Source organism: Caretta caretta, chromosome 1 (genome assembly GCF_965140235.1).
Source record: "Caretta caretta isolate rCarCar2 chromosome 1, rCarCar1.hap1, whole genome shotgun sequence".
Classification (NCBI taxonomy): Eukaryota; Metazoa; Chordata; order Testudines; family Cheloniidae; genus Caretta; species Caretta caretta.
Genome location: NC_134206.1, coordinates 271,412,688 through 271,438,010, shown reverse-complemented (window position 1 = coordinate 271,438,010; position 25,323 = coordinate 271,412,688). Strand labels below are relative to the sequence as shown.

General features: G+C 41.0%; 2 protein-coding genes across 5 annotated transcripts in view; one reads left to right on the top strand and one right to left on the bottom strand.

Annotated features, from left to right (window-relative positions):
• The window catches only part of PLXNC1 (plexin C1), a 96,505-nt gene extending 81,983 nt beyond the window's left edge, over nucleotides 1–14,522 (top strand). For both annotated transcript variants that reach the window (XM_048835577.2, XM_075124285.1), the window contains 8 exons: nucleotides 363–417; nucleotides 1,255–1,286; nucleotides 1,376–1,474; nucleotides 3,709–3,872; nucleotides 4,428–4,575; nucleotides 6,499–6,636; nucleotides 6,723–6,797; nucleotides 8,642–14,522. In XM_048835577.2, coding sequence (XP_048691534.2) covers nucleotides 363–417; nucleotides 1,255–1,286; nucleotides 1,376–1,474; nucleotides 3,709–3,872; nucleotides 4,428–4,575; nucleotides 6,499–6,636; nucleotides 6,723–6,797; nucleotides 8,642–8,746 — 816 coding nt within the window. In that variant the 3' untranslated portion in view covers nucleotides 8,747–14,522. The remainder of the gene's footprint in view (nucleotides 1–362; nucleotides 418–1,254; nucleotides 1,287–1,375; nucleotides 1,475–3,708; nucleotides 3,873–4,427; nucleotides 4,576–6,498; nucleotides 6,637–6,722; nucleotides 6,798–8,641) is intronic.
• A 1,735-nt stretch (nucleotides 14,523–16,257) lies between these two features.
• CEP83 (centrosomal protein 83) overlaps nucleotides 16,258–25,323 on the bottom strand; it is a 34,877-nt gene continuing 25,811 nt past the window's right edge. For 2 of the 3 annotated variants that reach the window (XM_048835578.2, XM_048835580.2), the window contains 5 exons: nucleotides 25,117–25,274; nucleotides 24,192–24,321; nucleotides 20,796–20,899; nucleotides 18,615–18,792; nucleotides 16,258–17,192 (listed from right to left, as the gene is read on the bottom strand). In XM_048835578.2, coding sequence (XP_048691535.1) covers nucleotides 17,007–17,192; nucleotides 18,615–18,792; nucleotides 20,796–20,899; nucleotides 24,192–24,321; nucleotides 25,117–25,274 — 756 coding nt within the window. In that variant the 3' untranslated portion in view covers nucleotides 16,258–17,006. The remainder of the gene's footprint in view (nucleotides 17,193–18,614; nucleotides 18,793–20,795; nucleotides 20,900–24,191; nucleotides 24,322–25,116; nucleotides 25,275–25,323) is intronic. The other variant, XM_048835579.2, reaches the window with a different exon arrangement.

Genomic DNA, 25,323 nt, shown 5'->3' with positions numbered 1-25,323 from the left:
AGCAAAATCTGAGAAGAAGGAAAGCCTTAAGCAGCTGATTTTTTCAGAGGTGCTGAATTTCTATAACTTCAGGTAAAGTCTGTGGCAGTTGCAGCTGCTCAGCGTCTCTGAAAAGAAGGCTTTACAGCCCAGATCCTCAAAGGTAATGAAATCAATGAGAGTTAGGTGCCAAAACGCCTTTGAGGACCTGGGCCTAAATGCTTAGTGAGAATCATGTGTGCTATGTTGAGAATGGATAATGCTGGCATAACTCACATTTTGTATGATTTGAGATGCATCATAGGGATGAGGACATGAAACCTAAGGCTTCATTAATTATGGACACGTATATTTCAGTAAGAGATACTTGTTTTTGCTTTCAGATTTCAAATGGAACAACTATAAAAGTCTTTAAAAAGAAAACTAATTTCACGCCAGGTAACAAACAAACTGAGAATTATTTTATTTTTATGTGAAGACTGTAATAAAGTTGTAGAGATTTGCATTCATAGTAGTTTGTATCTCATAGAAACAATGTCAAAAACATGACATTGAACTGTAACTGAGAACAGGGACAACTATTTAAATCTTGCTCTGAGCCTGTGACAGGCAACACCTCCACAGAGCATTGGGAGGAAGAGGTCAAAAAAAATAAAAGAAAGACATAGAAAACATACAGTCTAAAGTAATGGAATGCGTAAAGATGCAGAAACTGAGAGGCAAGATGGCAAGGCAAAGAAGCATAAACATCACAGCTGTTGGCTAATGAGTATATAAACTGTGCACAGGAAACTTATGAACAATTGTATGAACTATAGTAATAAGCAGTTAATGACAGAACTTCAAGTCAGCTCCATTATTCACTTTGTAAACGTAGAACTTTTTACTCAGCTGTTTCAATAACACACCAGTAATTACAAGATACACGTTAGGTGTCAAGCACCACTGGTCAAGCTGCTGCCAACAACAAATTATGATAACCCTGTTCCGGCTCAGTTTGCTGGCCAGAGAATGGAGGGGCAATTGGAATCATGGCTCTGCCCTTTTCCTCAACCCCACCCTGCCCACCTATGTAGAGGGAGCAAGTAAAACAGAGGACCTGTGAACTCTGACCTAAGGTCTGGTAGCCTGTCTAGGAATGTACAGTGAGGTTCTTGCTTCCTTGCATGGGCACATAGCCCAACTCACAGTCTAGTCCGAAATAAAGGTGCCCATTGCTGTGGTGCATTTAACTGACACCAGTTCACACTCTTTCTCCTTTTTCCTATGGCTTAGATGTGGAATACTCGAACGAACACTGTCATTTGGTGAGTTAAATAAACCAGCCATTTAATTGTTCATTTATTTAACATTGAATGATTATATCAGGATGACATCTATCCTCCACTGCCTGTAGATTTTACCTGACTCTGAAGAGCCACAGGGAGCAATGCACAAAGGAAAGCAAAAATTTGAAGTGAAAGAAATGTATCTGACAAAGCTGCTGTCTACCAAGGTAATAGTTCAGGATTCATTTTGGGGTAGGTTGGGCGGTATGTTTGACTTAGCAGAAATTGGTGTGGAAATTATGCAAACCTGATGTATGTGTATGACACAACATTAAACTGTAAAATCACTACTAGTTACAGATTTTTATCTTTCACAAAAATAACTGTATGTTACAGATTGGCAAAGTGGAGCCCTAAGTTAGGGATCTAGTAATGAATTCTCCCGTCTCAGCACAATTGTTACCTCCTTGCCTTTTGAGGATAAGATTGTAGTTACTGGGGGAGATGGGGTTTCCTACTTGTTGTACAGGCAAAGGAGAGGTTAGTGTTTATAAACATTCTGGGTGAAACCTGGCCCTGTTGGAGTTAATGTGAGCTTTACTGTTGACGTCCATAGAGCCAGGATTTCACCTTTTGGATGGATAGACTATGTTCCAGAATGATTAGAGACTTTGGGTGCCCAACTTGAGATACCCTGACAGGGCCTACTTTTCAGAAAATGCTGAGCACCCGCTATTATTTTTGAAAATACATGTTACTGTTGAAAACTTAGGTCATAACTTTTATAATTTAGGGATCTAATTCATATAGTGCACAGTTTTAGAAACAATCTCCACCATCACTACCAAAAAAAAAAAAATACCCTCACTAAATTCGAGTGAGTTATTTCTAATGAAGCCAAGAATATAAATGTAAAAGCTCTTAGCAACAGCATATCGTTTAAAAATATTATTACCAATTCCCTTACTGGATAAAATTCTGTGTTATTCAGGAGGTCAGACTAGATGATCCTTAAGGCCCGCGTGGCCTTAAATCTAGCAATCTAAGATTATTGTCATGGAAGCTCCCAGAATGTTCCAGGGTGCTTTTCAAAGAGAATGAAGACCAAGATCCACAAAAATTAATCCTGCCTCTGCAATTCCCCAGCTGCCTAGTAACATCCAGTGCTAGCAAACTGACCTAGAATCTGGCTGCTGTGGAAAAGATCAGTTTAGAGGCTGAGAAACAACAAAACAGAAGTAGTCTTTTAAGTAAATTAATCATCTCCTACTTTATAATAGTGTACTGCATCCAGTGTCAGCATTAGAATAAGACAGTGCTTTGAAAATATCACACTCAAACCCTATCTATATGTGCCATGGGCTACAGGAAATGTCATTGTGTTGGACATGTTTAGATAAGCTCTGGTCCCAGCTTCTGAGCATGGTACCAGAGCATGGGATTGTGTCCCTGACCATCTTGGCTTATAGTCATTGATGATAGACCCATCCTTTGAACTTGTCTAATTCTTTTTTTAACCCAGTTATACTTTTGGCACCTTAGAGACTAACCAATTTATTTGAGCATAAGCTTTCGTGAGCTACAGCTCACTTCATCGGATGTATTCTTTTTGCGAATACAGAGTAACATGGCTGTTACTCTGAAACCAGTTATACTTTTGGCTTTCATAATGTTGTTTGGTTTTTTTCCATTTCCTCCTTCTTAATAATATTGTATGAATAGTGTCCATGCGTTTTTTGTTAACTTGCCTTGCCCTTCTACCACCTCTGGTTTTTGTTTTTTGTTTTGTTTGTTTTGCATTAAAAATAGCTAATCCTCAATTCCTCTCTTTAATGGAGGACCTTTTCAAGGTCTCTGATTATCGCCCAAAGCTGAATCTTAAGACTCAGCAACACCTCTTCTCTCAGTTGTGCACCAGGGAGGAAGAACAGCAGCTTGGCTTACATTCTCATGTGACATCATTAATCAGGTCCTCTAGAAATCTTGATATGATCCTCCCCTCCCAAAAAAGAATAAAGTGAGCACCTGTTGTATTCCTGATCTTCTTTGAAAAAGGTAGAAAAAATATACTTTTAGTTAAGATTGCGTGATGTTATCTAAAGAAGCAGGAAATGGCTCAAGACAGTTCCTCCTCCCATACAGAATTCATCTTTACATTTACCACAATTCTCCCTGTTGACAAAACAATGTAGCTTAGCTGGTGAGCCGTTATGACAGCTGATGGTGATCGGTCTCCAGTTTCTTTTTTATTTGTGATTCTGTCCACACCTGTTGAGTCAATTTTACTCATACCCTATATAGTGTGCATGAGCATGCATGCAAGCGCACACATCAACCCCTCGCCTTCATTTCTGTGTATGTTTCACTTGGATTGTGTTTCAACTCCCCTTCCCCGTCCATCTTGAGAAAGTTTATCCTTTTCACCTATAATAACAGGACTGCTCATTTTCTTGCTTTTCAGGTTGCAATTCATTTAGTTGTTGAAAACCTCTTTAAAAGCATTTGGAGTTTACCCAACAATAAAGCCCCAGTTGCCATCAAATACTTTTTTGACTTTTTGGATGCTCAGGCTGAAAGTAAAAAAATTACAGATCCTGATGTGGTCCATATATGGAAAACCAACAGGTTTGTTTGTATGTGTGTGTGTGTGCTTTCTCAGGATATTTATGTGAAATTGGAACAGGGTACTTGTAACCATACCTTGTTATATAACGTGTGTAGGTGTTATGCTGTGACTAAGTACTCATGACTCGGAAACAATCTTGCCTTGTTTCTGTTTGTGAAAAATGTATCACTTAAAATTGAGCATTGCCCACTAACTTTTGTGGTGTGGGTACCTGGATCCAAGTTATCTGTCTGGAGCTCTAATATATCAGTTAGATTCTGATATACGGCATGATAGCGTCTAGAAATTTGATTTTCTCTGATTTACACTGATTTTCTCACCCAAAGGAAGTCTTTACAAATCCACAGAGTGATTTGAACATTAATTGGTGCTGGCTGAAGCTCGAGCATGGATTTGACTGGTCTGGTAGCTTTGTGGGATTCACTAATGTTCATTACTGCATGAATGAGCAACTCAGAATTGTGCCTGTCTGCATGGTGTAATGAATTCCAATACTGAATAAGTCATCTGACTTGAGCTGCTGAATTTAAAGTGCTTGTCCTTTCTCTGATTAGTCTTCCTCTTCGCTTCTGGGTGAATATATTGAAGAACCCTCAGTTTGTCTTTGATATTAAGAAGACACCACATATAGATGGCTGTTTGTCAGTAATTGCACAAGCTTTCATGGATGCCTTTTCTCTAACAGAACAGCAGCTGGGAAAGGTAATGCTTGGCCTTCATATTTTTTTGCTGTTTCAAGACTGAATAAGGTTACTTTTAATTATGTAATGCTTTTTGGATGAAATCCTGGCTAAAGTGAAAGTCAGTGATAAAACTCCTATTTCATCCTTTGTTACTCTATCTCATAGGAAAATAAGAAATTGAATGATCCAGAGATGAAGCTAAGAGAGAATTTAACTAGGAATTGTCATATCTAGTCTAAATTTCCTCATGCATTTTCTATGTTCTTTTCCATCTTGCCATTTTAAAAGAGTATGATGAAGAGGGGGAAAAGTTCCACATTATTTGGTCAAAGTTGCATCTGTGATTAATCAAACGTTTTTAGAGATGTTAAAATTATTAAACCAGAACTCCAGATTTTTCTGCCATACATTAATGAGGCATGCAGCAAAGACTGCTGATAAGCTGCTATCCAGAATAATAATAGGTAAACTTGAAAAACATTGGAGATGTGATGCAGTTCCTTTTGCACAATGTTGGCTGCTTATCTGAACGCATCCAAACTTCTTTGATGGAGAAATCAGTTTGGAAATCTCACAAGTAGAGCCTTTCTTACAAAATTTCCAGAACTTTTTGGTTGACCTGCTCAAAAAAACTTCAGTAGACATTTTTTCTGCTATTTCCCCTTCTGGCTTAAACCAGAAATACAGGGTTAAACAAAATGATTTTTTAAAATGTTAACTATACAATTTTGAGCCTCAAAAAAGTTTCAGACAAAAATTGAGTTATTTTCTGTTTGATCTGTACCAGTTTGCTCATCCTAAATAGGTGGATATTGAAGAAAGCAAGATTTAAAAAAAAAAAACCCAGTTATTTGATAATAGGATTTTAGAGTTCTTGAAACTCAAGCTAAATTGACTAATAACTGGATGGAAAACTCCAAACCGCTGTGGCCTGCATGTTAAAACCCTCCTATTGTTAGATTTATGCTCCCTGGTCTAACCATCATTAGAAACCATTGCTGATACAATGGCTTATATTAGCCATTTAAAAAAAATCAAGCTGAAACTTGCTATACGTAATATCAGTGCATTTAAGAGTTTTTTTAGTTCTTAAAAAGACAACAAATATTATTTCATGATTTTGCATGACTTTTCTAAGCTTTAGATTAAAATATTCTTCAGTCACTTGTCAAATAAACATATTTATTTATTTTTATTTTAAGACACTAATAGGAGTGCCAGGATATTTAAAAAGTTAATTATAAGCATACACATAGTTTACTCCCCATAATTTAAAATAAGTAAACTATTTCTGAAATCTGAGGGCACTAGCTCGTAGCTTCTGAAATCTTAGGTTCAAAGAGGGGCTTTAGCTCTTATCAAAAATCTCTTATATTTTGAGGGTCATTCCTCACAGAAGATTAGAATTGGAATAGCTGGGCTGGCTTGTAGGTCAGTATCGCTTTAGACTCTTAAAGCCAAGGTGACAGTCCATTTGCCTCTGCCTGAATCTCACCCATGTATTAACTCATTCTTCTAAGCACCAGATTCACATAATCTCCCTGCTCTTTCAGTAATATTAAACTGTCCTCTCATCCTTAGAGAGGAGCCCACTGCAAGGCAGGGCTAGGTCCACTGGCAGGTTAATGTAAGGGAAACTCACAGAGCGGCTGCCCACATTCTGTACATAAATAAAATTTCAGTCTCAAGAGAGTTGGTTCAGCTCTCACAAGCGGGGGCAAATATAGTAATTAGTACTCCTGAGCCCAGTAGAAATAGTTCTACAGTGACTGTCATGAAATTCAATTTTGCTTGACTCTCTTAGCACGTGACCACCCTGCAACCAGAAGTGGTCATCACGTGCTAACAGAAAATACAGTAAATCCACTCCGTGGATGCAGAAGTTTGGGCAAATTTGTGCTGTTAAAATTTACTAGTCTTCATAATATGTTTTCTTTTTAAGGACGCACCAACAAATAAACTTCTCTATGCTAAGGATATTCCACTCTACAAGGAGGAGGTGAAAGCTTACTATAAAGCAATCAGGGATTTGCCTCTATTGCCCTCAGAGGTAGAAGAATTTTTAACTCAGGAATCTAAGGTATCATTAATAAGCAGACACTTTACTAACTTTTTGTTACTTTTTAAAAAGCAAAACTGTCTCATCAGATCTCTCTTCTTTTTTAGAAACATGAAAATGAATTTAATGAGGAAGTGGCCTTGACTGAAATCTACAAATACATAGCAAAATATTATGATGAAGTAAGACCTCCTGTTATTCCTATTTATGCAGTTAATGTAAACTAACCACATCAGGCACTGATGTTTGACTTTTCAAGCTAAGCACGGTCTAGTTTTGACAGTGCTTGATTGGGAGACCTCCACGAAAATGTCAGAGAGAGTGGCTACTGGTAATTCAGAGATTGTCTGAGTCAGTATAGAACCAATACCTCACGTGGGGATAAATGTCCTATATTTATAGTATCTTTGGACTCAGCCATAGAGTTAAGATTCTAAACACACCTTGTTCCCTGCCACCACTTTTCATAAAAGTGAATTTAAATTCTCCTTGCAGTTGCAGAAGGATACTGTGTTCTATGCTTCCTGTCCCAAAGTGTTTGGAAATGTTGTTAAGTGACTGTTAAACAGCTGTCACAACCCACCCATTTCCCTGGAGATTCTGGAACTGTTTGGAATTCAGTGTGCTAGATAACATAGAATCAGAGGCCCAGAGCCACAAAGTTATTTAGTCACCTACCTTCCATTGAAAACAATGGGAGTTAAGAGCCTATATGCCATTGAGGAGCTGGGCAGAGTTTATTGTCATTGGTATGGATATCACTTTATGAAAACCAATAGGTAAATTTAACACTACAGCAGAGCAAATTCCTGCTCAGTCTCTTGGCCGTCACTGACCTCTTGCCTGGCCCCATTTTTGGTCCACATCCTGTCCTCATGAAAATAACCTCCCATCTTGCTAGACCTCCCCAATCCTAGCTGTGACTGTCAAGTGGGGTACCTCCCTGTGCATCTGCTCTCAGCTCCCAGCCACCTCTTCAGCAAGTGACCACTCAGATGTCCATGCCAGAAAAATCCCTGTACCCTGCTATGACTGGGCTCCCCCCACTCCGGGTGAAGTAAGGGTGCTGATCAGAGCCTGGTCCTAGAGTGATGTGGGACACAGCCGGAGGGCTGGGTGGGGAAGAGGAGCGGGAATATGGTGTGGGGGGCAGTTGAGATTTACTGCGGGGAAGAGTCTCATCCTCATCAAGCCAATTTCTAGCAGCTTGGGCCTCATTCCTAGCAGCCCAGACTCTCCTATGCAGCACAGCACCAGCAGGTTTCCCAAAATTTATTAGTCTGCTGGTCAGTTTCCAACTCAACGTATCTGGATTCTGCATCAAAGCATGTCCTTTGCCATATAAGCTCATTGCTAAACGACTCTGGTAGTGGTTTTTAAAGTGTCTCTCATCTGTCTTTCTTAGAGTACTTAAACTGTTGCCTCCAGAGCCTTTCATTACAATCTCCTCTAACCTAGTAATGATGTTTTGTTAGTATGTGGTATCTAAACCTACCCCATCCATTCTGGGCCCCCTGCTCCCCCATGTAGCTTTTGATCAATAGCAACTACAAGCTTATTGGCCCTTCCTTTGCCAATCCTCTGGATTTAAATGCCAGCAAAGGGTGTTCAAAGTACAGCGCTGCTCTGCTTTACATCCTCTGGCCCAAGGCCAAAGTGTATAATTTATACCACCAGCTTACATGGGAGTGTGGGGGGGTGATATACAAGAGCAATTCTAAATCCGTCTCTCTGCCCCAGGGTAGTGTGCTGACCTTACATTTAGTAAATAAGCCGAGTGGGGTTTTTGTTGGGGGGGCGGAAGGTAGAAGGTTTAAACTGGGGGTGCTATTTTCAGCAGAAGTGTTCTAGATCCTGTGATTGTAATGACTTGTGAAGCAAGCCAGAAATAGTGTGTTAATGTTTGAAGAACATGTTATAGGCACAAGTTCAGACAGATCTTACCACTGATATCTTCAGATGAGAAGAAAGTGTGTGTTTAAAACAAGTAGCAAAAAAAGTAAATCTTTTTTCTAATTGTCAACAGATTCTAAGTAAATTAGACAGAGAATGGGGACTAGAAGATGCCCAGAAAGATCTCCTGCATATAAAAGCCTTATTTGATGAAAAGAAAAAATGCAAGTGGATGTGAATAGAGCACATGGGCCCAAGACTATGATCTGGTGAATTTTTAAACTAGAGGTGCTGGTATCAAACGAGTGTTTTGGCTGGTTATGTGTATTTTTTTTTTAACATTTGGATATTGCTCTCCATTATGACCATTTAAAGTATTATTTTAAGTGTAGGGCATAAACAACAGGCACACATACAGGACTAGACTTTCAAATATGGGCAAGTAAAAGTGCATGTGAGCTTGGTACTCATGCATTGAGCCTGCTTAGTATTATACATGCATTTGTGTGCCCAGAGACCTCTGATTTGAAAGTCTGCCCCACGTATTTTAAAATTAAACAAACATGCAGAAATGAATGTACTCACTGTAAGTTAGAGAAACTTTCACATAAGGATGTTTTTTGTAGGTCACTGCCACCTTATTAACAGAGAATAGTGCTAATTGGTCACACACCCTGACATCTCAATGGGCTGTGGATGAAGAGTGTGGCCTTAAAGTACAACCCCCCTCCCTTGTTCCCCCTTAAACACAAGAATGTGCTGGCTTTGTTTGAAAACAATAGAAGAGTCGCACTTATGAGCAGGTAATTCAGTATTAGCAAAAAGGTGGCAGAGAAGCTCCAGGGCTACATGTGATGAGTCATTTTTTTTAACTCAAGGTATACTGAGTCTTGTTTTAGACATTGGTATTGGGAAAGAACCCAAACGTGTGCAGAGCATTAGGTTGCTGGTGCAATCAACTGTTCCAAGGACATTGTCCATAGTTTACATAATTTTTCAATAAGATTTGAGAATATCAAGACACTCCTGAGCACATTTATGTTTTGATGATGGTATATAAATACACTGCATCAGAACATTCCAATTATTTCACTAAATCAGATGGGGCTTTTTGGGTGATAAAAGGTTTACTTAGTTGCAGTTTAGATTAGAATGGATGAGGGGACTCCATATGATAGTTTTCACTGTGGCTACTAGTTTCTTCAATGTATAAAGCTAGTAGTTCGCCTGAGAGCACAAATGAAGTGTTCTGTTGGAAGTTTAGTGTTATGCTAAGAAATGGCAAAAAAAGCAAAAGTCAGTCATAGTTTCTGATGTTTTTACTGCTGTGTATATGGTGCTACTTTTTGATACATACAGTACACCTGGGCTTTACTAGAGAGATCCTTGCCCGACTGCCTTAAACTCCTACAGGCCTCCAGATTTAGCTCAGGACTCATGTATATTATAGTAATAACTGAGTCAGGAATCCCAAATACAATGCCCTTTTGGAGCATCCAGGGCTTTAGCCTATGGCACACGAGTAAGGTCCTGTCTATGTTGTACGTTGGAACAGTTTTGTAGCTACATTCTCTGACCCAGTTGCAACTGCTGTACAGCTGGGCTCTCTAAGGATAAAGCCTTCTACTCTGTTTGGTGTGAGGTTAAAGGATAGATCTCCTTGCACAGCAAAACACAAAAGGGAAACAGTTACTTAGGAAGCCCTGCACTGAGTTTGAGTCATTAACCACTTGCAGGAGGAGGTGTAGATAAGGGGGAAAGAATGGTGCAGCATCTTCCTGAATGAGGAAGCATGGTCCTTGAGCTGCTTCGAACTACTGGGGCTCGGAACAGTCATGCACATGAACAGCAAGCACCTCTGCATTGCACCCCAGACAGTATAGCTTAGTTAGGAGTTGTGCTACTAGTGACTCTGCCTCACTGAGAGGGAGAAGGCACACAGCAGGCGTTAATACTAGCTGTTATCTCTGCAGGAAATGCTAGGGGTTGGTCAGGCACAGTGCCACGACTGTGCCTGGTCAAATCTAAGGCATGCTAACCACCCCCAGAGGGCAGAAGGGCCCAGCTGTTAACTTGGGGAAAGGGGGAGGGTGGCTGCAGCTCTGCTTCCTTCCCTCTCTCCTCTCCCAGACTTTGTCTGGCATATGCACACGTCCCTCTCTTTTACCCAAAAGGGGAGCCCTTAAGTCACACTTTGATTTAGTAAGCATCAGTAATCTAACCTTTTATATGATGTTTATATTTCATGGTCTGTATCCTCTGTAAAAATATTGTGTGACATACCCAGGGTACAATCTGGACTAATGGACAGCTATGTCCCATCAATCTGGGGTGTCTTTTACACTTCTTCGCTGTGAGAACTACCTCTCCTGATCTGCGCACTCACTGCCTCGCTCCTGTAAATCACTCCCAGCTATACAGGATAGGTGCTCTAGCCAGCCACCCCTGAATTACACTGCAGGGCACCACCTCCAAACTCCCAGTCCCAATCTTTCCCACAGAAATGTGCATCTTGTACTGCCCAGCACCCTCCTGCACTATATAAGCTCATATAAAGTATGTCATTTATTAATAGAAAATGATCTGCACAAATCTTATTCTCTCAGGTTTAAATAAAACAAATTTGAAGATTTTTAGTGGACTACACATAATGAGCCACATCTATCAGACTTGGTTACAAGGAAATAAAAGGTAAAACACAATTAAAGCTAAATGAATATAAAGCAAAGGTCTCTCTCACCCCATGTTCCAGCAGTTCCTGGCTGAACCTCTTTCAGTCAGGATCTCCCTCCCAGTCCAATGCTGCTTCCTTTGTTGTTCAGGCGTTGATGATGCTGTGGGTAGCGAGCAAGGAAGAGATGGTTTGGGCTGTCTGCCCTCTCCCCTTCAAGCCCTTTCTCTTGCGCAAGAATAATCTCCCACCGATGTTCACAAGACAGAGTTTGTGGGGCCAGAAACCTTAAGATGCTTCTGTGTCAGAATTTAGATTTTCTGCCCACACCATGTCTTCTGCTGAAGCATGGCCACTTAATCAGGTGCTGATCCGTTTGATCTCATTGACACCTGGCTCATTGACCCTGGCCAGCCTTTTGTCTCTGGGGAACTTTTTTTATGACTACCCTTCAGAACATCTTGGAACATGGCCTGGTTAATGTACTGTGGAATCTTATCTCTGGATGTGCAGTATTGCCACACATTTTACCCGGGCAGTAATAAGCAGCAAATTAGGAGTTTTCAAATGCTACCTTACACAGTATGCGTGCTAGAAGCTGGAAATGAGTGCCAGATCACTTGATAACCTGTTCTGTTCATTCCCTCTGGGGCACCTGGCATTGGCCACTGTCAGAAGACAGTTTACTGGGCTGGCTGGACCTCTGGGCTGACCTGGTATGGCCGTTCTTATGAACATAGTTTGGAAAATAGCATTGCCACCTTTCTCATTGCTAGGAACTACTCCCCTCCCCTCCACCCCGCGGGCCCTGCCCTTCCTCTTCCTCCCAAGGCCTCGTCCCTTCTCCACTCCCGCTCCCTTCCCCCCACACAGGCAGTGGGTATAATAGGCCAGGGGAGGCTCAGCCCTCCCTGGTGCAGCAGCTACTGCAGGAAGCCTGGTGGCCCCCACCTCTTCCCCTCCCTGCCGGGAGTGGGCCTGTGTGTTCCTTTCACGGGAAGTTTTTTCTTATTTCTGTGCCATGCAGATTCCGGGGCAGCTAAGGAGGCGGTATCTGCGGTTGAGTTGCCCAGATCCCTTGGCCTCCCCAGAGAGATTACTGAAGAACCCGGGAAGCTACGTCACAGGTACTGCTGCCTCAGCCATCCCGGAAGCTGCATGGAGCATATGAAAGCCCAGCACTCGCTGCTGCGGCTGCCTGCTCCAGTCTCCAGCACTCCAACCCCCTCGCCAGGGGGCCCTGCTGACACCTGCTGGTTCCTCCTCTCTCCTCCTCGCATCCAGTTCTTCAGCCCCCCCCCCCCCCCCCCCCCCCCGGCCGCAGGGGGCTCGCCTCTTCGTGGAGGATTTTTTTTCAAATGTCATTTGCTTGGGTTCAGGGATTTGGCTGCCGGGGGGGTGCGCACGCAGCCAGCGGTGGAGGAGAGGCGAGAAGCACACAGGGAGGGGGTGGCGTGTGGGTGGGCCGCGGGCAGAAGAGGTGGGATGGGGAGCTAGCCACCCCCAAGGGAAGCTTCACCCACCGCCCATGCCTCCACAACACACAGCTGGGCTCCCTCTGCTCTGGGGTTGGGACAGGAGCTGCTGCAGTCTGACAAGGTGCCTGCAGGATTAATGCCTCTGCGCCACCCCCCACCCCATAGTAACCAGACTTTTGGTGTTCAGTGAATACATCTGACCAGACTCTGCCAGGTCCCCTTTTCGACCAAACTTGCTGGTGGAAAACTAGGCATCTGGCAACCCTAAATGGCACCCAGACACAGAAACCAGCCTGGGTAAAACCCAGATAGATGGCACCGTTACTTGTAAAAGGGCGGGGGGGGAAGGGGGGGAGAGACCATAGGGGTACAGACTGTCACATGTTTAATTTTAGTGTTTTCTCTACCTTTTACCATGCCAGTTTTGTATAACTGGACTTACAGTACTTTCTTTTGCAGAAGCAGGGACACCAGTTTCAGTAACACTTTATCCTGAACTATTTTGTAACTAGAAAAGGCTTATTTGCTTTTGGCTAGGTCCACTTTAAACATTATCTCACAAATTGGGTTTTATGAAGCTCAATGTGGCCCAGTAGTCAAAAATAGTTTCAGGGTGGCATACCCCCACACCCCCATTGGTACACCTATAGGCACTGACTCTGTGGGTGCTCAAGGACACACAGAGAAAAACTAGGGAGTGTTTCCCACCCATGGGGCTGGCCGCATGCCCCCATCAGTTCTTCAGGAGCTGGGTGCCAATCAGCTGTTGGACAGGGCTGCCCTGCCACTCTCTGCACCCCCCACCACCACTGCCCCTTGGGGGTGCAGTGTGGGGGGAAACCGACTGGCAAAAGTCAGTGCCTGTGGGTACAACCACCACTCATTCACCTTAGCTGCTCTGTTTAATTGTTTTAGGACTGTTAGTGGTCCTGCTGTAGCCAACACGCTTGAAGTGAATCTTATAGGAGTGGAGCAGTGCAGAGGCGTGCCTAGCAGGAAAGAGTAAAAGGTCAGTTACAGTTCAGGAAATGCAATCATCTTGTACAAGCATAACCTCTAGTGGAGCCTGCCTTCCAAGAGCGCCTCTGTTAGCAGGCTTAGAAACAGTGCTGCTTGAGGCTCCCTGCCATTTGGAAATAGCCCTCTTTAGACACATAACCAGCATGTGTTTAGAGGGAAGGAGACATTAAAGTCAGTCCTGTTTTGTTTTTGGGCCTCTGCTTGTTTGCTATAATCTTACCAGCTAGTAGGTAAAACGGAGAAGCAAGTGTAATGCACTTACAGAGAACAGGATTACTGCATTTTATTTAAGTCTTGACAGTAGCTTCACTCCAATCTTTGGTAAAATCATTTATACCGGGGCTTACCAACCTGTGAAGTGGGTCTCCTATAGCGTAATTAAATGTATAATCAAATGTTTGTAGATTGTTTGAGAACCTTGGGTGAGATTGTAAACCATTATGGAATGCACATTTAGTATTTGCACTCCACTGACATTTCATCACCCAGAGAATATTGACAGTCAAATCACATACCTGTTTTGGAAAGTCTGTGGATTAAAGCAAGCCCTATTACAGATAACTGGTAATTGTAACAGTATTGGCTATAAGGGAAACAACCACCCTGTCTTGAACTTTGTTTACAGGCAAATTAACTATTTGTAAACAGTATTTGTTTTTCTAACACTAGCTTATAAAGCATTATTTTGCAGTTAGTATAATATAATGTTAAATCCTACTAACATGTAAAGTAGTCCCTCTTGTACAGAATTTAAGCTGTTCAAAATAGATGTTTCAAGTAATTGCAGAGATGCAGCTTGATGTGTGTATAGGTTTTTCAGAATAATAAAATGTATTTGAAATTTAGTTGACCAACTTTAGTGTCTTTTTTTTTTTAAATTACTAGTGTTCCGATTGAAACATGGCTCCTGTTATTACAGTAAGTAACTATGTCAGAGCAACCTTGGCTTCTAGTGATACCTGGGTTAAGTGACTGGTGTGAAACATACTATTAATCATTCCAACAGGGCTACCATGCTTATTCCAGTTTTGCAAAAGTCTCCCTAACCCCTCTCCTCCCGTTCATCTAAGTTTAGCACTTAGGAATTAGCCAGTCAATCAAAGTGGATGTCACCTAGGAACTCTGTTAGACCTCTTATCTGGAGTGACTCGAAAGTGAGCTCTGTCAACCACCTGAATGACAAGTCTTCCTTCCTTCCTGGAAGCAAAAAAGAGGAGGCTTGGAAACACAAAAAAGGCATGTGCCATGCAGCATCAGCTGAGAGTGCGGTGGAAAGTTACTGGTGTGAAACTCTGACCTACTGACTTTCTGCAGATGTATAGGAAGTGGGAGGTGGGGGAATCCCGCGTGTGTGTTCCCAGCAGCTGCTACCACGCTTGCACTGGGAAGAGTGCAGGACAAGTCGATTTATCCTGAGTTCAGCAATGCAGTTCTGAGCAGCAGCACTATGTTTTCAGTGTCCTAAGGCTTGAGGTCAATGCCCAGAAAGGCCATTTAAATGCTAGTGTTAGCACGGCAATTTAAGACATGCATTCAGCTAGCCACGGCACGTTGTCAGAAGTGCGAGATCACAGAAGGGGATGGAGGATGACAGTGTTCTAAGAAACTGAAGGTTTACCTTGCAGGGTTTCCATCGAGTCTTGTCAAGAGGAAGGCATAAAGGGCCAGTGCAGGAACATGGGTTTGGCTTTCCAAACCCCTAGATTGCCAGGATCTGTGGGGAAGGGCCCCCTAAACCTGGGGAGAGACTGTTTGTCCTTACTCCTGCTATGGCCCTCTCTTCTCCCATACAGGAGCCAGGCTCCACAGAGGCACCCAGACTGTGTAAATTCCCTCTGACAATGCAATGGTTGCTGCCACAAGGAAGTCTTTTCTTACTGAATAGCATGTAGCTGGGGGGAGAGGTTAAAGTGTAAGTTTTTATTTCTGCCCATTACATTTTGTATCTGAATATTTATCACTGTGCACTAATATACATGCATGTTAATGTGCATTAAATTTGGGAAACCTAGCTGAAATGCAAACAAGGATTAAATTCTTCCAGATCACTTCTAAAGATTTTAGAAACAACTTCCACTATAAGAAAAGGAGTACTTCCACTATGTTAAGCTGTATTCATATGCCAAGCAGATCATTGTAATTGCTTATTAATTTTCTTTAGAAAATATGTGAAATTCTAGATTTTTTTCCCCAAAAGAGGTAGTGTTCAAATGTGTGCACTCCTAGGAGAATCTGAAATGCAGGGGGCAGGGAGAAGAGAGGAGTTTGGACAGATGCTAACTGAAAGGTGTCAACTCCTGTGATTGAGCCACTCTTTTGCATACCATTGTAGTACTTTACATAAAGGGATATGTTTTAACAAATAGTATTAACTATTAAAGAAATAGATTATGTGCTTGTTCATGCTGTAGCTTCACTTCCAGGCAGTGGCTGTGGGCACATGAAATAGGAAAGAGAACCATTGCTGCACTACCAGAAAGATTTCAATTCTCTTCGGGTCAGAGAAAAAGACTCAGTCCCTATAAGTTTCCTGATTTCAAACCAATGCTCTGTTAAATGAAAAACAAATACAAAAAGGCAGAGAATTAAAATATATATATTAAACCTTGAATAAATAGATGTGATCAGGTTTAAGTAAACAAAGCACACAATATATTAAATACAAATTGAGACGTCTCTAAAAGATATAAAAGGCAAATATTCATACTTCATCTATAATGCAGCATTTGATAAAAACCTTGATTGTTACTTAGCTATGTCCTCCCATAACTTTGTTTTAAGTCATTGCAATATAAAAAAGTACAAAAGGTACATTGTTATGGTGCCGGTTTTGTCCAAAATGTGATCTGTTTTCCTCCTCCTCCATCTCTTTGCAGATCCTGTATCATGTGTTTTGGGGTTTTTTTGTTTTTAAAGAAAAAATGTGCTAGCAACACAGCACAATTTCACAGAAAGGGAGGGTGGGTGGGTGGAGGGGCAGGGAACATCCCTGAAGAAACAGTTACTCCAAGGGATTTTTCCAGACAAGTTTTTTTTCCTAAATGGCTTAAAATGAAACCCAAAGCTTGACCATTCTTTTTAAAGAATCGTTTTTTGTGCAACACGATCATTGTATACGCTTAGATAGACCAAGTGTAGTCATTCTTTTCCCTTGAATTATGATGTTTGACTAAACTCAGTGCGTTCCATCAAAAATACAAAATGACGCAGATATTTCATCCTTTCTTCTAATATGAGGCACATACAAATATGTTTTTGGCAAAGCACTCAATAAAAACCTACACAAGAAAAAAGTAGTGAAGTCAGTTGGTAATTGAAACTTGCAGGCTTTATTTGGAGTCCTCGATTTGTATATCGTCCTCTTCAACCATCCTGCTTCTACCAGAGTCACTGTGCGCTCCCAGCCTAACTCGCTCTCCACGTGGCCCGAGCTCTTGCAGCTGTTTTCTCTGTGTGGTTTCTAGATCTTCTAGCCGCTTACGAAGTAGGGAGAGCTCCCTTTGATGCTGTTCCTCCTAGGAGTTAGGGACACGGCAAAAAAAACAACAACAACAAAAAGCCACATTACATTTTGTAACATTTGCAGAGACATTGTCCCCTTTTCTCTGTCCCCTTTACTTACTTGTTTTAAATAAAAGTGCTTTTAAAGTTACCTTATGTGAAAACAAGATTTTTTAAAAGGTCTTTATTCTATTTGCTTTCAAGCATTGCCCCTGACGTTCAGGATATCAACAGCAGTGGGGAATGTGCACGGGAATGACAGGTGCTCCCGGGGCAGTGTACTTCAGAGCCTAACAAATGGACACAGGTGGGGAGGCAGGAGCCCCCACTACAGCAACCTCTCAGGGGAAGAGCAAACTACATGGTCGCAGGGAGGTAGAGGGAGCTGCCTCTTCTCCCTATTACACTTTGTGCTGTTTTTTGAAGGGGAGTATCCACCTTCACCAAACTCCTCTTTGATCCTGGAAGCAGGGACGTGCCACTGGAATCTCCCTTCTGTGGGTACATCTACACTGCAAAGAATAACTCATGGCACCAAGTCTCAGAGCCTGGGTCAACTGACTCGGGCTTGGAGGACTCACACTGCAGAGTAAAAATAGCAGTGTGGACATTCGGGCTCAGCCTGGAGCCCAGGCTCTGAAACCCAGCCACGGGAGAGGGACTCAAACCCGGGCTTCAGCCTGAGCCCAAATGTCTACATTGTACTTTTAGCCCTGAGCCCGAGTCAACTGACGCAGGCACCATAGGGTTTCCTTTGCAGCGTGTAGACATGCCCTAAGTTTGCTCCCGTGCACAGATGAGGCTCTTATTTCTATGCCCCTCTTCCAAATAACGAAGCCAGTGAATTGCTCGAGACTGGGGGTGTAAACATAAGAGAAAGGACAAACAACAGGCTGGAGCCTGGGGTGCGGCAAGTGCAGATGTTTTATAAATCTGAGGAATCAGAAGGGAAGCAGTTGCTAGCAGGGTGCAACAGAATTCTAACTGTGCTACTGGTGTTTTCATTTCCTGTTACAAATGTTGATTTTGTAACCACTATAACTCCTCCAGGGCTAGGAGCACTTTCACAAAAAGTAAAACAGTTCTCAATACAACACAACAGACTGCCCAGAGAGCTCTAACTGTTACCCACAAACCACCACCACCACATGGCAATTGCATAACAAAAATGAAGCAAGGGATTCACATCTGAAGTGGGTACAGTGAGATGTATTTTATATAATCACTTCTCTATATATTAGGCCACAGTATGACAGCATTCATTACTCCTTCCTTTATGCTTTTAAACAGTATGTCTGGTGACTAGCTTAAATCGCCTAAACTATTAATGCAGAAGTTTTAACCACTGTTTATGTCCCAGGTTAGCAACAAACTCCATCCTTTGCTAAGGTATATGAAATAATAAATGTGGATCTGAGTAATATTTAATACATCACCTGCAGATGGGGAAAAGATATTTCAGGCCCAGGAACTAAGGTAGACAACATCCCACTGACTGGATTGAGTGATGGTATGTTAGGAACCAGAATTAAACTCCGGAATTCATTGTGTCTGCGCTGTAAATCCTTTAGTCTTTTCTGAAGGCGAGTGTATTCTTCATAGGGAACGTTCTGTCTATGAAATAAGATTTTTGTATTGCTCAAAATGCTTAGAGTACCGGATCACAGAAACATGTCTCTCTCTCTCTCCAACATGTTGCTGGACACACTCCCAATAAAGTGCTGCTTCAGGATGGATGCATATAGCCCATATAGAACAAGCAGAAGCACTTTATTTGTGTTTAAATGTTTGGGAGATCCCTTTTACACCTCAAATGATATAAACTACAGTTTCACAGACTAGAATTTACTCAACAGCAGGGAAATAAATTCAGATTTTAATGTAATGTTCACAGTAGCGAGAAGCACTATAGTTAAGACTGCTTTTTAAAATATTTAAATCAAAGATGAGTCAGACCCTCCATATGCTTTAAAGGCATTAGAAGAACCAGGAACTGTTGTATCTTTCCATGCAGATTTTAGTCTGGTTCTCTTATATCCTTCTGGGTTATTTTTCCTTTTCTTTACGTCTGCTTACCTGCATGTCTGGGGTACTGCTAGTCTCACACACTGTCCCCTTGCTATCTGTTTTAACCTTCCCTCAGCACTGTTCTTCCCAGTCTAACAACCCTCCTCCTGGTGCAGTCATGCTATCTTTTTCTCCTCTTTCCCCAAATGTCCAAAATATGATTGCGATGGAACCTTCTGATGCAAGCCTGCTGCCTTCTGCTCACTGTCTGACTAGCAAAAGAAAAATGAACATCACTGTGCGTACACCCTAAGTATCTGTTAACTGATCAGTGCATTGAACTACAGAATGAAAGTCAGCCTCTCCCGTCGGTTTATTTATAAATGTCACTGAGCAGGACAGGAAACAGATTAATTTGCCTTCGTGGCCCACTGGCTTGATAGAATCATCCTTTTGTTCCACTCAGGCAGCTGCTCCCTATAATCTACAGCTCAAGAATGTACATAGCTAATGGTGTATCTCCTCTCTGTGAAGCATGGTACAGGGCGTAGCTGCAGCTCAGTGAAATTTACAAAGAAAGCAGAGCTTAATTTGCGCTGGGGCTCAACCGCAGCACTTCTTTTCATGCTGAGGTGCAGTCCCAGCACCTCTTCTGTCAGTGGTGCACGAGATCATGCTGTGCGGGGGACACCCTCCTTATTGCTTGAGCCCCGGCACCCTTTTTTACAAATTCAGCACTGAAGCAAAGGGAGGTTGGAGATCAGTGTTTCATTTCCAACCTTGGTTGGATGGACATGTCAGGCAGGTGATACACCACGGGTTTGTTTAAGTGAAAGCCAGATCAGCAGTGTGTCCTTGCAGGAAGGATCTACAACAAACCTTTATTTTAATTCATTACACTTTAAAAAACATAACTTGGATGTCTACAAACCAAATTGAGACAACCATATTTCCTGTTGGTCACCACAGTTGCAATTTAGTTTGCCCTTAAAGTCACCTTAGAAAACTTATTTCTAGCCTTTTGAACACTCCACTTGCCATTTTAGGCTGACCTTAAGCTTCTTCACTTTCATGTGCAGTAATTCCATTCAAAAGGAAAATATCTCACATTTAAACCACTGTACTTTAAATATATTTGGAATACTGGAAAATGTAATTAATTGTCCTGCAGTATTAATTCAACTTTTCATTGATATTCTAACAATCTACTACAGTCAAGTTTTAAACTGTTAAAGCCACAACAAGGAAATAACTTATTTGAATTGGGGGTGTTTAACAAGAGGATTTTGTATGTTAATTCTGAAGAGCATGGTGGCCTCATAGTACAAAAATAGCTCTAACAGCCCTGATTCTGCAACAGCACACTGGCTTCAGTGGGTCTCCATGCAGGAGCAGAGGTCTGCCCACAAGGATGCAGTTGGACTGGGCCCCAGTGACTATGCTGTAAATTGCACACATCTCAAATATTTTGTAATGGTAAATCAAATAATTTAGGAGATAGTTATTCATTTACAGAATTATTACATCAATCAATCTAGAAACGAAATACCTCAAAACAACTGGTTTATAATTCTAAGGACCAATTCAAAGAAAATCTAATATTTTATTACCTATTTAACACCTGGTTTTCTGTTTCTAGTTCTTCTCTCTTTGCTTCCAAGAGTTCTATTTTCTCCTGCAGCCTCTTTTGTTTATTGTCATTGAGAGCCTTTCTCTGTCAAACACACACATTTTGAACACTTAGAAGTTGTGTCACCTGTTTTGATCATTTTGATCAAGTTACATCTACTTTGCACTTGCATTTCAGTTACAAGATTCCATAATTTTTAGCATTTCCTTATGAAGAGATGTAATTTTGTTGAAAATGGTGGAAAGAAAACATAAGCATATATTTGCTTTCCATCCTCTCTTTGATTTAGAAAAGTAATGTACCAAAAAAGAGGCTTGGAATCCCCACATGCCCCGTGTCTAAAGGAAACATGCCGAAAAGGAAGGTAAAGCAGCAACACACAAAGTATCCAGTTGTATGGGCAGGTTATAGACAATTCTAAACCACCTGTTGGGAAATTGAAACAACTACTAAGTCTTGTTAGACAATGACAAATTGACAGGCAAATTAGATAAGCTCATCATGTACTGACTGTTTATAAATATAAACAATACCTTAGAAACTGCAAATTTTATTTCCTCCCTGACATCACTTGCTGATGGTGACATCAATGTTAAACTACTAACATCCATTTTCTGTTTTATAAAGTAGAGGCAGGCATCCTGTATATGTATTTATGGTGCATAAAATTACTAACTAATCCTGGGCTTTATTAAGCTCTAAAACGTATGGACTTGGAAAAATTAATAACCAGTTTCTCCTTTTGTGCTAGCTGTTCCATAACATGCAATTTTAGGGGGAAACAAAAATATAAAATTAAATATTTCCATTAACAGTATTACCAACCCGTGGGTGTGTAACAGATAGTTGCTTGGGTAGGAACAATGTACCATATAGATGTTACTAAAAAGGGAAATGTCATCCTATTGGTATCTAACACAGCATCCTATTGGTTAATTCTTGGTCCATCTCCAAGCTCACCAATAACAAAAAAGTATTTAATTGAACAACATGGTTGGCTCCTATAAAGCATATTACAACTACTGTAATCTCAAATACATGAATTTATGCGTACAATTACAAAATAATAAAATGGGTGAACTTGAGTGCCTCGTATTAAATAAGGATATTGATATAATAGGCATCACAGAAACTTGGTGGAATGAGGATACTCAATGGGATATAGTAATACCATGGTACAAAATATATCGGAAGGACAGAACAGGTCGTGCTGGTGGGGAGTGGCATTATATATGAAAGAAAGCATAGAATCAAATGAAGTAAAAATCGTAAATGAATCAAACTGTACCATAGAATCTCTATGGATAGAAATTCCATGCTCTAATAATAAGAATATAGCGGCAGGGATATACTGCTGAACACCTGACCAGGAGCGTGATAGGACTGTGAAATGCTCAGGGAGATTAGAGAGGCTATTAAAATAAAAAACTCAATAATAATAATAATGGGGGATTTCAATTATCCCCATATTGACTGGGTACATGTCACCTCAGGACAGGATGCAGAGATAAAGTTTCTTAACACCTTAAATGACTGCTTCTTGGAGCAGCTGATCCTGGAACCCACCAGAGGAGAGGTGATTCTTGATTTAGTCCTAAGTGGAGCACAGGATCTGGTCCAAGAGGTGAATATAGCTGGACCGCTTGGTAATAGTAACCATAATATAATTAAATTTAATATCCCTGTGGCAGGAAAAAACCACAGAGGAGGTTTTGGAACAAACTGATAAATTAAACAGCAGTAAGTCACCAGGACCAGATGGCATTCACCCAAGAGTTCTGAAGGCAATTACAGGCCTGTAAGCCTGACTTCAGTACCTGGCAAACTGGTTGAAACTATAATAAAGAACAATGTTATCAGACATATAGATGTACGTAATTTGTTGAGGAAGAGTCAACATGGTTTTAGTAAAGGGAAATCATGCCCCACCAATCTACTAGAATTCTTGGAGGGGGTCAACAAGCATGTGGACCAAGGGGATCCAATGGATATAGTGTACTTAGATTTTCAGAAAGCCTTTGATAAGGTCCCTCACCAAAGGCTCTTATGCAAAGTAAGTTGCCACGGAATAAGAGGGAAGGCGTTCTCATGGATTGGTAACTGGCTAAAAGATAGGAAATAAAGGGTAGGTATAAATGGTCAGTTTTCAGAATGGAGAGAGGTAAATAGTGGTGTCCCCCAGGGGTTTGTTCTGGGACCAATCCTATTCAACATATTCATAAATGATCTGGAAAAAGGGGTAAACAGTGAGGTGATAAAATTTGCAGATGATACAAAATTACTAAAGATAGTTAAGACCCAGGCAGACTGCGAAGAGATACAAAAGAATCTCTCAAACCTGGGTGACTGGGCAATAAAATGGCAGATGAAATTCTATGTTGATAAATGCAAAGTAATGCACATTGGAAAGTATAATCCCAACTATACATATAAAATGATGGGGTCTAAATTAGATGATACCACTTAAGAAAGAGCTCTTGGAGTCATTGGGGATAGTTCTCTGAAAATATCCACTCAATGTGCAGTGGCAGTCAAAAAAGTGAACAGAATGCTGGGACTAATTAAGAAAGGGATAGATATTTTCTGTCCTATTATCATGTTGCCTCTATATAAATCCATGGCATGCCCACATCTTGAATACTATGTGCAGATGTGGTCGCCCCATCTCAAAAAAGATATATTGGAATTGGAAAAGGTTCAGAAAAGGGCAACAAAAATGATTAGGGGTATGGAATGGCTTCCATATGAGAGATTAATAAGACCTGGACTTTTCAGCTTGGAAAAGAGACTGCTAAGGGGAGATATGATTGAGGTCTATAAAATCATGACTGGTGTAGAGAAAGTAGATAAGGAAATGTTGTTTACTACTTCTCATAACACAAAAACTTGGGGTCACCAAATGAAATTAATAGGCAGAAGGTTTAAAACAAATAAAAGGAAGTATTTCTTCACACAACACACAGTCAACCTGCAGAACTCCTTGCCAGAGGATGTTGTGACAGCCAAGTCCATAACGGGGTTCAAAAAAGAACTAGATAAATTCATGGAGGATAGGTCCATCAATGGCTATTAGCCAGGATGGGCAGGAATGATGTCCCTAGCCTCTGTTTGCCAGAAGCTGGGAATGAGTGACAAGAGATCCATCACTTGATGATTGCCTGTTCTGTTCATTCTCTCTGGTGCACCTGGCACTGGCCACTGTCGGAAGACAGGATACTGGGCTAGATGGACCTTTGGTCTGACCTAGTAGGGCCATTCTTACGTACATAGATGCTGCCGTAAAATGTCAATATAAAAGAATAATTCTGCATGCCCAAATTGAAAGCTGTGCTTTCTCCCTCTTCATAAGCACTGAAGTAAATAAGAGTCAACATGCCTTTTTTTGAGCAACAGCAGCCCGGTGTAATTTCTCTTTCACCTGGTCATACTTCTCTTCTCTTTCTGTGATGCGGTGAATAAATTTATGCTTTTCTTCCAACCACTCTACACATCTGTCTTCTAACATCCTAGGAGAACAACATTAAAGAGTGGTGATGTAGTAAACCAAACGCTGGATTCTTTTTAATAAATATCAGCATCTAGAATCCCTGACATATACACTTTATTTCACCCACTCTTTTCTTCTTGAACCATATGTTTCTAGTATCTAACTTTAAAAAGTTCAGCAAATTTGGACTTTTGAATTTATAATTTCATTATTGACTTAATTCAAATAAAATGGCTAATTTTGTAAACTGATTCCAATAAAATAGATGGCTGTACAGGCTTTTTCTTTGGATTAGCCTTTTGATAGTCCATAAATTATCTGCCTTTACCTATGGGAACCACATTAGAGTGTAGTGGAGAGTGACCAGAGCAGTGCCAAACCCCTTTCAAATATTGAAACAAGACATTTTTGCCTTTATCCACTGCAAATATTGCTACAACAGAAGCCATAGGGGAAATCCTGGTCCCACTGAAGTCAGTGGGAGTTTTGCCATCGACATCAATGGGACCAGAATTTAATCCCATACATATTTCTTATTTCAAGAAGGGTTAATTGTAACTGGTAAGTGAAAATAAAATGGACGCATATCCATATTCTTAAAGTTATCACAAGACAGAAATACATTTTTACACCAGGATGTTGAAATTAAAAGCACACTAAGAATTCTTATTTTTCTCAAGATACAGTCAAGATCTGGACAAAGAGGGGCTTCATTATATTATCGGTGAGTCATGGCAATGGTGAGAAATACTATTAAAGAATTACATGCAAGCATGGAGAAAAAAAATGAATTAGACAAAAAAGCAAATCATACTTCTCTGCTTCTAGCTGAGCTTTTTCTGCTTGACTTCTTGCATTTCGACATTCTTGTTTTAATCTCTCCACCATTTCCTTCAGCTTTTGATTATAATCGAGCAAGTCATTTTCACACTGAGAAAGTGAGGCCACTTGGAGTTCCAAATCATGAATTTGCTACCAAAGAAATATATAAGTTTTTATTTAGGGGAAAAATATGAACAAG